Here is a 15285-nt window from a genome sequence, read left to right on the forward strand (position 1 = left end):
AAATCTAAGAGTCAGAGAATACATCAAGTTGATCACATCAGTGTCAAAAAGTACTGCAGTGCGATGTTGCTGACCTGCATATGGTCTTAAAAGTTGTACTAAGGAATGTTTTCAGAAACTTTCATTAGTAACATTCAAAGATACCAGAGGAAGTAACAATCACTTCTTGTTAATGTTCAACAATTTATACACACGAAGTGAAGAACACGATCATCTTAAGTTGTAAATGTGGACTTGTAGCTAGTTGAAACCCTGCTGAATACTAAGTGCGACAAAATCTACTTCTATAGCTTACATGAGTGGTGGTTGTTAGTGTGCCGAATCCACCCTGACCCTGTTCCTTTGTCACATTTGTCAAGGTTCAACTTTGAAGCATTGCAGTAAGTCACCCAAGAAAGAAGTGAAGTGCACTGCTACGGGCATGGCCACAACTGAGGAAAATATTTTGACATGGTTGCGATGGTGAAGTTTGCAGAACACAAGCTCATAAAAATGAAAACTCTTCAATGGGCGAACTTGTGCCCATCAAAAGTCAAAGTACAAGCAATACGCCCTTTACACAGACAGCGGCGATCAGTCGTCGGCCGTCGATAATCTGATCAACCGTAAAGCGCCCCGGCATTTATACACGTGGCATCCAACAATCCAGCGTTATCGTTGGTCGACACCTTAGTTCCAGAATAAACTCTACTGTTTGAGTTGGCTGCACAGTTTAATCAGAACAATCTAAAATAATCGGCAATGTTCGACATGCCGGCATGGCATGCGCAAGGCAGTAGGTAAATGTGTAATGGGTCAGTTACATGAAACTCGCACTCTAGTGCATTCACACTTGTGGAGAAAAGGTATAGCAAGGCACCTTTAGAATTATTTTATAAAAAGCAAACTGTCAAGAAAAATTCAGTTCAATTCTTTTATGGGAAACGATTAGCAAGATTGCAAAAAAACTGCCTTCCATCACATTCAATCCAAAGGCATGGAGTTGCCTTACAGTCAACCTCTATGACCTTCTCAGCTGCCCACTTCTGAACACATGAAATGTGTGTTGTTCCAAAACAGAGAGAACTAACATAGCGCTTAGATACAAAGTAAGTTCTCTTTCTCTCATGGCAGCTCACTGACACGATATGCTGTATCTTATCATGTGTATTTTCTGCCAGTGGTACAGCTGTGCAGTTAGTTTTCTGAGGCCTTTGATATTGTTCACTGTGGAACACGCGCCCAGAGATGCGAACCCTGTCATATTCCTCAACAGGGCCTACGATTTGCTGGGGGACTTGTGCCTCAATTATTCTACAAAGAGACACACTGACAGCCATTGGTTTTCCCAAAAGGGCCAGCGACTCTTCGGTGGGCAAATCACAACTCAAAAAATGCTTAATTTGTTGACTTGCAGCTGCCTTGAGTGCACAGACTTTGCTGGCCATAAGTACTCTACTCATTACTTGATGAGGCACTCCCTTTGCGGAAGTAATCAGCTTCTCAATTTTGCCTAATCCTGCTTCAAAGACAAAGCAAGAATATGCCCAAAGTGGCCCTTGCATTTTAGCACTTTTTGCAAGGTGCAGCAATAAATGCACATTCGAAGTCATTTCCTTTTTGGAATAAAGGAATTGAACTTGAACGACAAATTGCACAAGACACTCTGTGCTATCACTGATGTCTTTGGCTGAGACAGTATCTCCAAGTAGGAGGTACACTGTTTTTACCAGCAAGCTGAAGTGTTTCTGGTACTAGGGTAGCTGTTTGGGCTTGTTGGTTTGGCATGACACAGCGATTTGTTTTTAGCTGAACTGGACAGAAACCTTAGTGGTCGCCTTCATGACTTTAGCATCACAAGAACGTTCCGGTATGTGGATGATTTTTTTAATTTTTCTTGATTGCAATTCTGGCGGTTTCGAGACGCTAGCAACTAGCGCACTTACCTTTTTTCGTCATGGATTATCACCCCTAGTTTTAACTCATGAGTTACCTTCTAACAGAAGCTTACGCTTTCTTGACATCAATCTTTTATTATGCGACCAACGTGTTTACTGGAAATTTGAGCCGCGCGCGAACAAACCGTTGCTCCCGTATGCCTCGGCACACTCAAAGCTGGTAAAAAGGGGTATTGCGAAGTTATGTCTGTCCAATGCTTTGCGTAGGTCTTCCCCCGAGCTCATGAGTGACAGTTTCTATGAGCAGGTTCTTCGCCTCAGGGATGCGGGGTATCCCTCGCATGTACTCGTTAGCGTTGCCGAAGGCCTTCTGAACCATATGGCACCGAAAAGAACCATTTCTCCGCCTTCCAAAAGTAAAGTAGCAGTTATTCCGTACATTCACGGTTTTTCACACCGTCTAAAACGTATCGGTGAACGTGCAAGCGTTAGAGTTGTTTTTTCTGCGCCAGATAAACTGCGATCTTTGTGCAGATTGACTAGCGTGTGTGCCCCCAAGAATAGCGAGTGTGATAAGAAGCATAAAACTTCTTTCGTTGACTGCGCAAAAGGCACAGTTTATAAACTGCCTTTGACTTGTGGTAGCTACTATGTTGGCCAAAGTGGACGATGCCTTAATGATAGGCTCCGGGAGCATCGTTACAACGTATCCGAGATGAGAGGGGGGTTTTTAGATGCGCACTGTAGATCTTGCACTGTTATGACCACGTGTGACCCGTCTTACGACGAGTGTTCAGTTGTGAGCAGAAATAGAAATCGGCTAACCCGCGAGATCATTGAGGCGGAGTTAATTGATAGATTAGGTGACGCATGTGTATCACAACCGTCTATTGCTCTTTCTAGGAAAGAGTTATGTTTCTTGCGTCGGGAGATGAATTTTGTGCCGACAGCGCACACGTGATGTGTCACGGCTTTGAGCTATATATGTGGTTGCTTGGTTCCGAATAAAATGCTGTTGTAAGTCAGCGCTCGTGTGTGTCAAGCCTCTTCTCTGTCTTCGTCTTTTTTTGCGCTTTCAACCTGTGTTTCTGGTACTTGCCAGGCAACATTCCATCAACACAACCACAACTCCATGAACTGGCGTGTCACGCCGAGCAAAACATCATGCATGTAATCGGGTGTGAAGTGCCACACAATGTCAAACCCGACCAAATTAATTAATGGGGACGGCCCCCTCACTCCCCGAACATTCACTCCAGTTCTCTTCGTTTCATCCATGTCTTGAGTCATCCTTTCTTTAGCCATGTCGGGCGGAGCATCAGCGCTTACGGGGTACTTCACTGTTCCTGCCAAATAAATATGACAGAAACAAATTAAGCACAAAACTGAAGAGGGTTGGCAAAAAACCTTTGCTGCATTGAATAGTAGATATTTTAACTGGTATTAGTATTCCTGCATATGTGAGGAACTCCCAACCGCTGCAATAATGCATGCAGATGTGAAGTAAGTTTTCAAAAAGTTCGTACAAGTAAAACAAGAAGGCTGGCATGTCATGAATGCACATTGGCCGTTACTGTGGAGCAATTACTTTGCAAAAAGAATGCAGTGTCCAAATTGCAGTGGCAAAAGTGTGATGGTGAACTCGGCTCATCTGTGCACAGATTAAAATGTAGTCAGCCAGATATTTTTTTATACAAGTGAGTTTTCTTACCTTCAATGCGCTTGCCAGGGTGCAAACACCAGCCACACCAAAAGTATCCATTATACTGGACTGTGTTCTGCATCAGAGCCCTGGCTGGAGCGTCAGCCACAGCAGTGAAACAATAGACCTGTACAGTAAAAAAAAGAAAATAAAGTCTTTATGTAAAAATGGGTCAGTGTTACATTGGTTGTCAAACGGTGCACCTTCGATCACAATTGAGCCTGGACGGGATAAAATTTCTCGGTCCAGATTGCCTGCTTTGTGCAAGTTGCGGAATGGGGCCAATTGCGCTCCAGAATGTCAATCTGAACCGGACGCAATTGCGAATTCAAGTGGCTGTGTGACAGTGGTATTACACTCGACTCAAAACGCCTATGTGTTGACAATTGATCCTTTAAAAGCAGTACCATTATTTGTTATAGTGCAATTTAAGAATGGAAACACGGGTAAATTAGGCAACTCTCCTTAAAAGTTAGAAATATTTTGCATGTTGGTGAGTTTTCGACGTGTTATATAGCAGTCAAATTAGAATATAAGAATGGCATTTTCAAGAAGAAAAAAAGCAATTGTCACAACGAGTTTCTATTTTGACTTCTTTACACTGTTAAAAAATATTTTTTTTTCAGTTTTCGGTTATGGAATATTCTGAAGGGTGATAACGTGCTTTTACGTTTTCTAGAAGGAGATTACAAAAAGAAGAGTGACTAACTTTTGAGTGAAAGGTCTCTCCATCACATGTCCACTCAATCCCACTATGGACGAGCCAGTCCATTTGCTTGGCAAATGCCTCTAACACCAATGTCATATCTGGATGACTCTGTCCGTACCACAGCGTTGCAAACGTGGCATTTTTTGACCGCAATCCTGGCGGCAACTCATTAATTATAGTCTGGACGGGCCATATCGAGAACTTCGAAGAGTTGAACACAGGACTCCCATCCGAGTTTATCGTCAAGGTTATGTCCATAGGGCCAAGACAGGCATCCTTGCGTTGGTGCCGATACAAGCTTCCGTCTGTAACGTCTGTCATAGAGGCGGCCTCTGAACGATGCGACCTTCGAATAACGCGAACGCGTTATTCGAAGGTCGCAGGTTTCGGTCCCTGCCCGCGGCAAGTTATCTTTTCATCCCCTTTTCTTTCTCCACATTTACCTTCAATTTACTTCTAATAACATCCCCTATATATACTTTCTTGGCATTATTGTCTGTTAGTGCTCATTAATGTTGTGTATAACAAAGAAAAACGAGCCCTTAAAATTAACACTTCTTTGCTTCATTCATAGCGAGGGTCTCGTTCTGGCAGACTTGATGCTTTCAGGTGGTGTGTGAGGGATTATTGGTCAGTTGCCAGCTCGTAATAAGTTCACGTGCTAACAGGCAGAAAAAGTGTTCCACACTTGCCGTCATGGCTACTGGCGGCGCTGACTGACGCTCCCACGTTTAATGTAGATATATACCCTTTAAAGTGGACGGGGATGGCCGCCGCGGTAGCTCAGTTGGTAGAGCATCGAGCGCGTTATTCGAAGGTGGCAGGTTCGTTCCCTGCCCGCGGCAAGTTATCGTTTCGTCCACTTTTCTTTCTTCACATTTACCTTACATTTACTACTAATAACATCCCCTGTATATACTTCCTTGGCATTATTGTCTGTCAGTGCTCATTAATATTGTGTATAACGAAGCGTTTTTAGCGATTCTAGTTTAGTAATTGCGATTACTTTTTGGTTGTTTCTGTTAATTATATCGTAACGATGGAATGGATTTATTTACAAGGTGAGATATGCTTAGTGCAGCGCAAGGGACAGTCGGGGATAGAAGGGCTGCTCTAATTGCTCCAAACTGTTCCAAAAGAGAAATGCTGCCCCATGCTGCTCCAAAGTGTAATGTTTGTGAGTAACTGCTTTTAAATGGCGTTGGGAAACTAAAAACAATGAACTTAGAGCGTGTGACCATCCAGCGAGCCTAAACGAAACCACAAAAAGCCTAGCATGCCAGTACGCAGCCTGCTTCCCTTATGAAAATGAGTCTTGAGTGTCTAGTGTCGACTAGGTGCGCTCCTAATGAGTCACTAGACAGACATTAGACATGCAAAGCCTAATGTCGTTTAACATTAAGTGTACATCGGAGAGTCAAACGACCATGTGCACTTTAATTTCTGGTGACTGAAGTGTTCAGACTTTCAGTTGCCGTTCCTAATGTCAAAACGCGCATCACAACAAAGAAGTTAAAAAGCCTTAATCGCCACCGTAAAATCAGTTTATCACAATAGACAAGTTCGTCTTTCAGAAACTACAAGCAATAAACAATTTGTGTTGCAATGTACACAAATATCGTGTTTCAGTAGAATGCGTAAATATTTTACTTATATCGCCCATGCACCGGCGATCGAAAAATTGCTGACGACCCCAGCAAGGTTCATTATATTACCTGCCGCATATATAGAAGTAAGCATTTCCTTATTTTTAAAAGGCATGAGTCGATCACATATGCAAATATGAACAGATATGATCAAGTGACACTGCGAACACTCGCTCAGGGGCCCGTGTTGCCCATTTTTCCAGTAGAAGTTAACGGAGGAGAGTGGGGATTACCCGCACGGCGTCGCGAAGGATTTTGGGTGGCGGAGAAGAATTGGAACTGTGGACAATGGGTGACGTACAGAAAAAAAAGTTCGTTGTTGTTGTGATAAAAATTAGGGACTGTTCCTATGCATGGTGCACTTACATATATGTCCAAAACAGAATGTTGTTGGTTGCAAAGATACGCGGACAAGCGTTTTTCCCAACCTTAAAATACTGTCTCTATCTCTCCTCGCTGTTGCAACGCTGGTCAGAAGCAGCCGACAAGCAAAGTTCGATTTGGCCCAACGTCGCGTACATCCTTCTCCCGCCCCGCCCCCATCGTAATGTCGTCTCCACGCGACTCTCCCGCTCTCCACGGCGTCAACTCCTCTCTCCCTTCACTCCTTCCTTGTCCCATTCACCTCCTCTGTGTGCAACGTTGGGTGTCGCTTATCACACCCTACCCATTTCCTCCTCCCATCATAATCCCTACCTCTTTCTATCCACGGGAGAGGGCAGTAACTTGAAACAAAAAAGCGTTTCTTTTGAGTAAGGACTCAGAGATGACCACCGTCTGGGATGCGAGTTTGAAAACTGCCCATTTCTAACTTTCATTTCCCCAAAACAAAATGTATAGTTGTATAACAAAATCGAACAGTCATAACACATTCCCAACATGCACACACGGGTGTAAAAAAAGCCATAAATACACTTTTTTGTATGTACAGTGACAAATAAAAACAACAGTGCTTTATTTTCTACGGAGCGCTGTTTGAAGAGAGGGTCAGCACGCACCAAGGAGATATTTATATTTGTTCTGATTTAAGCAGCGTCATTTCGCGTTTTTGCACTTGTGAAAACGTCGCACCTTTTACGTGCACCTCACAGTCAAAATAGCGCCTTCGTCTTCAAGTGAGCGCTCGCAACCCTCCAGCTTTCCCGACGACTCGCCGAGGGAGCTTCTGACGAATTTCGCTAGCAAAAGCCTGAGACGGCCGCTCGAACAATGAAATGGCCGTCACATGAGGTACGGAAGGTTCACAAACCAAAACTAAATTCGAAACGCGCGCTGAACCGGACTATTTCGCGGAGCAGTACATGTGCAGTAGCTCCGCCCCCGTAGCCTTCCCTTCATTGCCAAGAAAAGTTGTCCTTGGGGGCGCTTTAGTTGTTTGACGGGTGCGCGCGGTTTGTGTGTGTGCCATGCTGTGTTCTACAATGCTCCGTTACCACGTTTATCGATTATGCACGTTGGTTACGTGATTCAATATCAAGTGTACCTTCCAAGACGATCTAGGTCCTAGTCTCGTGACTGACGGCGAGTGCGGACGTACAGCAGCCTTTTGACAAGACTGTCGCCGAGTGTACGGTACATTGTGGACTGTAAAGCTGAAGAGTGCGCAGTGGATGCCTGATTTTGGTAAGTTCTAGAATATTTCTGAATTACACAGCTAGGTTACTTCATTACATGACGTCTTTTACGCAGGAACCTAGTGTGATCGTCTGGGCGGTGTGTGCACTCTGCGGGGATGATGGCCAGAGGAAGGATGATAGACAGGTATGTTTTACGCTATGCTCAATGCTTTCTGTGCACTTTATACGGTTGTATGAAGCATTCACCATCTGTGTTCACTACCTACAACTGCAACGGGTGGATGAAGGTGCGTTGCTTTGCGCGATACTCCGCTTCTGTAACGCAAGCGTTTCGTGTAATGGCGCTCTTCGTCCTTGGCTGTTCGATTATTCCAAGAATGCCTGTCGCTCGGCCCGCCCGCTTCCCGCTTGCTGGAGTGCGAGGGTAGAGGGGGCATACAAAAGCGCCGCTGCCGCTTCTCTCCGGGAGCTGGATGACCTTGGGGACGCCTGCGCGATGTGTGTCGCAGGGAGGGTCACACTCGCGTTGTCCTTTTGGGCGCAGGGGACCGGAGTGGGGGAGGTGAGGAAGGAGGGGAGGACTGCAGTGCTTGAGAGCATGGCCAGCATGGCCCTTTCTCGTAGACGGGACGCGGCCGCGACCGAGGAGAGAAAGTGGCCCGTTCTTGGATTCCGCCGCTCAGAAGCGATCGTAAACCGAAATAAGAATCATTTGCAAGATTTTTTGTAGCCCAGTTGTGATTCCGTAAGTAAACTTCTTAGCGTCGTCGAAAGTTATTGATATCGACTACAGCTGTATACTGCACGAGATCATCGCCTGAAGCTACTTGTACGATGGCTTATCACTTCGGAAATAAAACTGCTTTAAACATAACTTTCATCGCCTAGCCTTCTCATGATGCAGGTACAAATGAAGTAACTCTTCAGGAAACTCAGTAATAATTGGCATGTAGTACGCGGGGAGGAAGATATCAAAACACGCTGCGGCTGCACATGCGCGCGCGGTGCTCTGCAGTGGCGTGTGTTTGTGGCTTTCTCCGCGACTACTGCTCCGCGCTTGTTTTTGTTAGAAGTTAGTTGCACTATGGTTAGGATTTTAATCTGACTGTGCAAGGTCGTTGCTACGAGAAACGAACTTGCGTTGGGTGAACCCACTTGAAGATAATACAAGTCAGTGAATTACGTTATATTCTGGTACTAACACCATGTGTACATTAATTTGAAGTAGCACAAGATGTATATAATTATCAATTCTAGACAAATATGCCAGTTAGTTGCGTTTGGCAAGGTGCCTTTTGTTGCAATATTTGTGTTTGAGAAAAATGATGTGAAATATTTTTCCCGTCGTTATATTGTTTCCTGAAGCATACTGGTTTATATTAACAGAAGTTGTTGTAATGGTTAAGCAGCACTGTTCCTAGAGCTTTTTATCCACTGTGCTGAGGTGGCAACAGCACACCTCAATTATGTGCTTATCTAAAGTTCATGTTTCTTTTGTGAGCTTTTCTTAAGGGAGCATGAAACTGAAAAAGCGCTCTAATTTGCAGGTTGTGCGACTAAGACGTAGCATTCATTGTGAGAGTGCTACTTTAATTTTATGAAGTAATTATTAGGGGAACAAATCTAAATTCTCATATGTAACTATGTGTGCAGAAGTTTAGAGAAGGCTGACAAAAGTGGTTAACGGTTTTTTTTATGGCTTGCAGCACTACAAATTCAAACCGATATTCCAGGCATTGATTGGCTTTAACACGACTAGAATTACTTTCCTAAACGGCTCAAATTCATCATATAATACAATATGTAAAGCTCGGCATTATGGAGTGTGCACATAGGCCACACATACTCTTATTTTATCAATTTATGCATTTTATATTGTGTAGCAGAGCTGATGTAATTTTCGTCATTTAAATGACCTATATGGTAATCTGCGTTCTCCAACCACATAGTGTTTACTAAGTACATAACTTTCTGAAAGTTCGGCTTGCAATGGCACCATTACAGTTGTCTGCCATGAGCCGTTGCTCAGGTTATACCTGTTCTTATTGCGCAATCCGAGTCCATCATTCAAGGCCCTTGCTGGTATATAAACATAGACTTGCCTGAATACATTGTATGTATTGTGTGTGAGCTGTAAGGTCTGTGTGGTGCGCCAACTCATGAATGTTTTCTGGTATCCTTTACATATGTACCCGGTGATCTCACCTGTTCGTGGAACTGAAGCAGACGACAGCTTGCAGAAGAAGATGGGAGCGTTCTACCTGTGAGCCTGGTCGAGTTTATATTTTATGGTAGGCATTTGTTTCAATCTTTACAAAAAGCTTGGACATGTTGCGCCTGCTCATGAACCTATTGCACCTTTTTAACACGAAAGTGTTTTATGCCGGGGTCCACCAAGTACATCCGTCACGGATATGACGTTGATAAAATGGACGCCAACGGGTGAGAAAGAAAAAAATACCCCGCTGGGAATCGAACCCACAACGTTGCGGCCGCGACGTCAAGCGCCCGACGCCCTACCGACTAACCTAACTCGGGAGATGCGAGACACGGCGCGAACGCGCCTTATATCTTTCACCCATTCTCTTTCGCGGCGGGCGGAGCTGGCGGAGCGAGGCGGTGCCGCCGTCTGTGAGATGTGAAAAGAAGTAATACTTCACGATCGACACTTACTAGCGCTTACTCCGAGATTGCACGCGATATCGGAGGTCATGGTTAAAGCGTCTCGATACCAGAGAGGTAGACTGGCCGCGCTGACGTCGCCGAAGCACCATTGACGCAGTTACGTTCTTCGCCTTTGGCTTCGAGTTAGCGTGCGTCGGCTCATCGGAGTAATGCAGCTTCCACGTGCACCAACGGGATTTCTCCGCCGCCGACTACTTCAATTGCGAGAGCACCGACTAACAAAACTGCTGCAATACGCGTTGGAGAAAGGACGCGATTTCGACGGCCGAATGTCGTGCCTTGGTGGAGCGAGAGCAGCGCCTGCGAGACAGAAACCAACGGGACGCACGCGTTTGCGGCTCAGGCTACGAACCTCTACCTCCCGTGTTGCTGAAGCGCAGTGTGTGTTATATGCATGAGCACAGGCGTCGGCTACCCATTACTAGAAAGCACACACCCTGCCGTTTTTCTCCTTAATTGACGACGCTTTGAAGAAGTGCATACCGGGTACCAGTGTTGATTACAAGCTTGTTGATATCATCCTTACGCGGGATTCACGATTCTCTGTGTCCAAATATATGTTCACACCGTCAGCTACCACAACGGTTTAATCATGATCATTGGCGTTAGTCGTCGCGATAGAGACATGCTGTCAACATGGGTGCATCCACGTCAAACGGTGCTATCGCTGCCAAACACGAATAGACATTGTACAGCTCTCATATATCACTACACAATAAGCACTACTTCTGTGAAGATACGTTTCACTTTCGTGTTATACCGATTCCTATGACAGAGGGATCAGCCATGTTTTTTTGAGGGAATTCTAAGATCAAAGAAACAAGACCCTAGACGTAACTCCATTAATGTGTACTTGATGCTGGACTTGACCTTCTGTGTTGTTTTCCTGTTTTCTAACAGGATTTGCTGAAAGTTTCGATTGGAAATGCGATATAAGATGCAATTTTGACTAACTCTAATTTCACAAAAGTGTTTTTGTCAACTACCTGCACGGGGCCTTGGCAGTACATCTAAGTGTTCTAAGGTGCACGATGTGCTGGATAAAGTTTTCTTTGCAACTCTTATATATTTACTGCGATCTTTCGTGCAGGATACACATGCATGGATACACATACATGGATTCCCTACAAGGACCCTGCGCATCAAAAGCAATCTGTCATCAATGTTAAGTAGACAGATTAAACGAAACGAAGATATGACAGGTGTACACCATATTTTTCTTTCATTTAACCTCTGCATGTTTCCCAGTCAATAAATGTTTTTATCCATTTTCTTTTGTTGAGAAATGTCTTTGTACAGCACAAGTGTTGTAGAAGGTGCATACATGCACTTTTGTATGATGCTTGGCTGCATGCGTATCAACCATCAAACACATTGTCAGGCACAACTAATATGTGATTCGGTACTATCATCCGGACATATCATAAATCTTATCATGCACTGTAATAGTTCTGTTTCAGGAATGTTATGAATGTCATTGGCCACGAAGCACAAGCTTGGCCGAGGGTCATCGCAAACAGGATGTTTCATACTCACAAGAAAGTCACTCATAAGGACACATTAGAATGACGGTGGCCAGTATGTTTTTGAATGACATTATGAGTACATTAAAACAATTCTGAAGAAATACATTAGAGAATCAAATTAGTGTTGATGTCAAAGGTCGTTTCATGCTCACTAGACTATCACATGTTAATACGCATCGGACTATCACATGTTAATCCGCATCAGACTATCACATGTTAATACGCATCAGAATAATTGGCCGATATGTTTTTGAATGGCATTTCAAATACATTACAAAATTATAAAGGGACACATTAGAGCGTCAAATGACTGAAATGTCAGAAGTCATTAGACTTTCTTTTTGAACTCGTCTCACATTTTCATAAGGGTTGCTAGTTGCATACTAGCTTCTTCGATGGAGCACTGATTACTAACCTTCTCTGTCGACTTTGATGCGTGACTGATTGATTACATTTACCATTTTATCAGCTTAGACCTCATTTATGCCGGGAGAACTCGCTCATTAGGTGTTTCTTTGTTGAAATGTTTCATGCTGACTATTTTGGTGAAATATAAAAATAACGTATTGCTTTAAACTCGTACCGATTAGAAACTGCTGCTTTGGTGATAGTTACATGTGACTTTGACTGCTTTTATAATTTGACCCTATTGCAAAAACCAGCGCCGTTCCAGTACCCCCAGCGTGATACCAGTACGTTTCTTGGCGCTGGACCGCACTGGGAACACTGGTACACGCTCGAATTCACTGGGACTCCGGTGAAAGTACTGTGAAAGCGCCGGGTCGCACTGGTAGAGCCACTCGCTTTGCCGCTGTGACGCTGGCGCTCACTGGGAAGCGCTGGAGACGCTGGAATTCTCACTGGCGTGCGCTGGCACATACTGGAGCCTGCACTGTTCTGCCAGTGCCGCGCGCTGCTTTCCGTATCGTGCGCGGCGGAATGCTTTGGTATCGTTGAATATCGAATGTCTGATTCGATGGTACCGATAGATGCTGTCCTAACGGATCCCAAACTGTGTCACAAATTCTTGCTTGGCAGAAAAAGACCAGGAGATGCGCACTATTTTCATGATATACGTTATGATACATATGTGAAATCACGGTCAATTTTATTGTTTCCCTGTCGAATGTGGAGAAAAATATGTTAATAACCAAAAGCAGCCAACACTGATCGTTCTGCTTTCTACCACGCTTTTTTAATTCATGCAGTGCCAATAACGTCGTTAATTTTTGCGGAGCACGTACGTAGCAGCAATGAATACACATTTTGTGCATGCCGCTCATATGTATATATATCAGTTTTGCATCCGTGATGTGTGGCGGTAATGACTTCATATTGCAATGTTTATAAGTCTGGAAGCGTTGGTCTCAACATACACAGCAAATCGTTGCATCGCCGTGCAGTTGGCAAGAAGTAAATGAGCGCTGGCTTCGCGACCTCTGAGGCCAGAAAAACAGCCGTCGTTCGATATCGCCACACCGGAAACGCATCTCGGGCAATTCTTGCACTTCCACTTACTTCAGCTATACGTTAGGTAACAGTTCAAAAGGTTTCCGAGGCTAAAATGCAGAAACTTCAACTATCGCAACTCATCTGCGCCGAGATCGGTCCTACCCAGTGCGGCTCCCAGCGAGTGTTAGGCCTAGCGTACCGGCCGAGGCCGTCTACATGCCACCGGCGCTTCTTGGTTTAAGTACACGCAATTCCAACGTGTACGTTTTACTGTAAAGTATAGTATGGACATCCGTTAACCTAAATTAACCATTTTTTCTCGTGTACGGCGTCCGCACAAGGAGCGATGACCATCGATGCGACGCGCTTTCAGCAACAAGCGCAGGCTCACCCAAAGCAGCCGGCCGCACTCGCCGGTACTTCTCTGACTCATACGTCAGAACACATACCTGTCAACTGGTACGCATTAGTGAATTAACACGCCGGCATCTTTTTTCAACTAAGTGTATTTGTTTTTACGGAGCGGTTTTATAGTTGTAGGTATCGATAGAACTGCAAGTCAGAAAACAGGCACGCCCGCCCCGCAGTAATATCGTCGCTCGCGCGAGAAACCTACTCAGTATGAATTCATGTAGGCGCGTGTTTATCGAGAGTCATCATAAAGGTTCTGTACATGTTCATCATTAGCAAGGGCGAGAAACGACAGTTAAAAATTGGCAGTAACAGCCGTCAAACTGTACCCTGCTCCACGATCCATCTGATATTTTTCGGAGTTAAAACGGGAATTCTTAAAGAAACCTAGCGCTCTTCCCATTTTGGGCATTTCATTCGTTGCAGGCCACCCTTGGTTTGTGTCTAATGAAGACGCAAGCGTGATTTGGAAAGGAAGATCGCGTCGTCCTTGAATACACATACCGAAATATGAAACGAAACGCCGTCTTACTGTGTTGACTAGCCCTTTTACAGCCACGTTTGTTTCAGCGTGGCGCAGTGGTAGAGTACTCGCTTGGAGATTAAGAGGTGGCGTGTTCGAATCCTCGTGGTGGACAGCTTTTTTTTTTTTTCATACGGTTTTTTTTTTCTTTTTTTATTGCACTAATGCTTTCTATATGACTTTCTTTACTAATATATTTATGCAACGAACGTAGGCACCGCCGTTTTAACGCTGTAGAGCTGTTTTGCGCTTGAGTACCCAGCGCCTCCCAGTAAAACGCCGCTCCAGCGGCCCAGTATCCAGCGCGACGCTGGGCCCATAATCAGGCATGGCACTGGACGCTGGCACCCAGTGGCGCTGGGTTTTGCAATAGGGGATGCTCAGCTTTATCGCTTTTATATCATTTCTGCCACAAGTACTGGTATTTTAAACATATTGCTACGGTATGAACCGGGCTGTGGTATGAGCCTGGCATGAAGAGCAGGAAGACGAAGTGGTCTGGTGCGGCCTGAGGACTCCATCTTTACGTCTGATTGCCGTGTCTCATTCTCATCCTGTAAATAAACACAGTAAACCTTTACTCAACCGTAACAGTTTTGTGGTGGAGGTGCGGGGTTATCAACCGAGCAAGACGACTCTGCAAGCGGCCGATCTACGCCGAAGCAACCGCCTTGCTGGACTGCCCCCGTTACCACTGGCGGTTGAGATGTCTCACGGCAAAGACGGAAACCGGATCCCCGCAGCTGCAGCCCTTGCACCAGTCCCAGGAGCACCGCTAGTGCCAGCTTCGGGCACGCCTGGTCCCTGGTTGCGTCAGGACCTGATAGTGCCTCGCACATTCGGTGGCAAATCTGACGAGGATGTGGATGACTGGCTGACACACTACAAACGGGTGAGCAAGTACTACCAGTGGGACGTGGCGACCTAGCTGACCAATGTAGTATTCTTCTTGACAGACACAGCGCTCGTCTACTATGAGAACAACGAGGATGCCCTCACGTCATCGGATCGCTTCGTGTCCGAAATAAGGGAGTGCTTCGGAGATTCCATAGCAAAGAGAAAACAAGCGGAACAAACGCTGCTGCAGAGAGCCCAGATCCCGGGAGAGACGTGCACGACCTATATCGAGGCTATCTTGAAGCTCTGCAAGATCGTCAACCCTTCCATGCCAGAGGAG

The 15285-nt window shown here is 45.1% G+C and overlaps 1 protein-coding gene and 1 long non-coding RNA gene across 2 annotated transcripts; one reads left to right on the top strand and one right to left on the bottom strand.

Moving 5' to 3' along the window:
• Positions 1-914: 914 nt before the first annotated feature.
• LOC119382281 (uncharacterized) lies at positions 915-3182 on the bottom strand. Its single transcript, XM_037649984.2, has 2 exons — positions 3117-3182; positions 915-1733 (listed from the first exon to the last, which is right to left on the bottom strand). Exons 1-2 carry the CDS (start codon positions 3180-3182, stop codon positions 915-917), a joined length of 885 nt encoding a protein of 294 aa, XP_037505912.1.
• Positions 3183-7657: 4475 nt separating this feature from the next.
• On the top strand, positions 7658-11455 carry LOC125757324 (uncharacterized). The gene is made up of 3 exons (XR_007415244.1): positions 7658-7695; positions 9738-9802; positions 11287-11455. It is a non-coding gene; the product is annotated as an uncharacterized LOC125757324 (long non-coding RNA).
• Positions 11456-15285: the final 3830 nt, after the last annotated feature.

This window comes from Rhipicephalus sanguineus, chromosome 2 (assembly GCF_013339695.2).
Source record: "Rhipicephalus sanguineus isolate Rsan-2018 chromosome 2, BIME_Rsan_1.4, whole genome shotgun sequence".
NCBI classification, from domain to species: domain Eukaryota; kingdom Metazoa; phylum Arthropoda; class Arachnida; order Ixodida; family Ixodidae; genus Rhipicephalus; species Rhipicephalus sanguineus.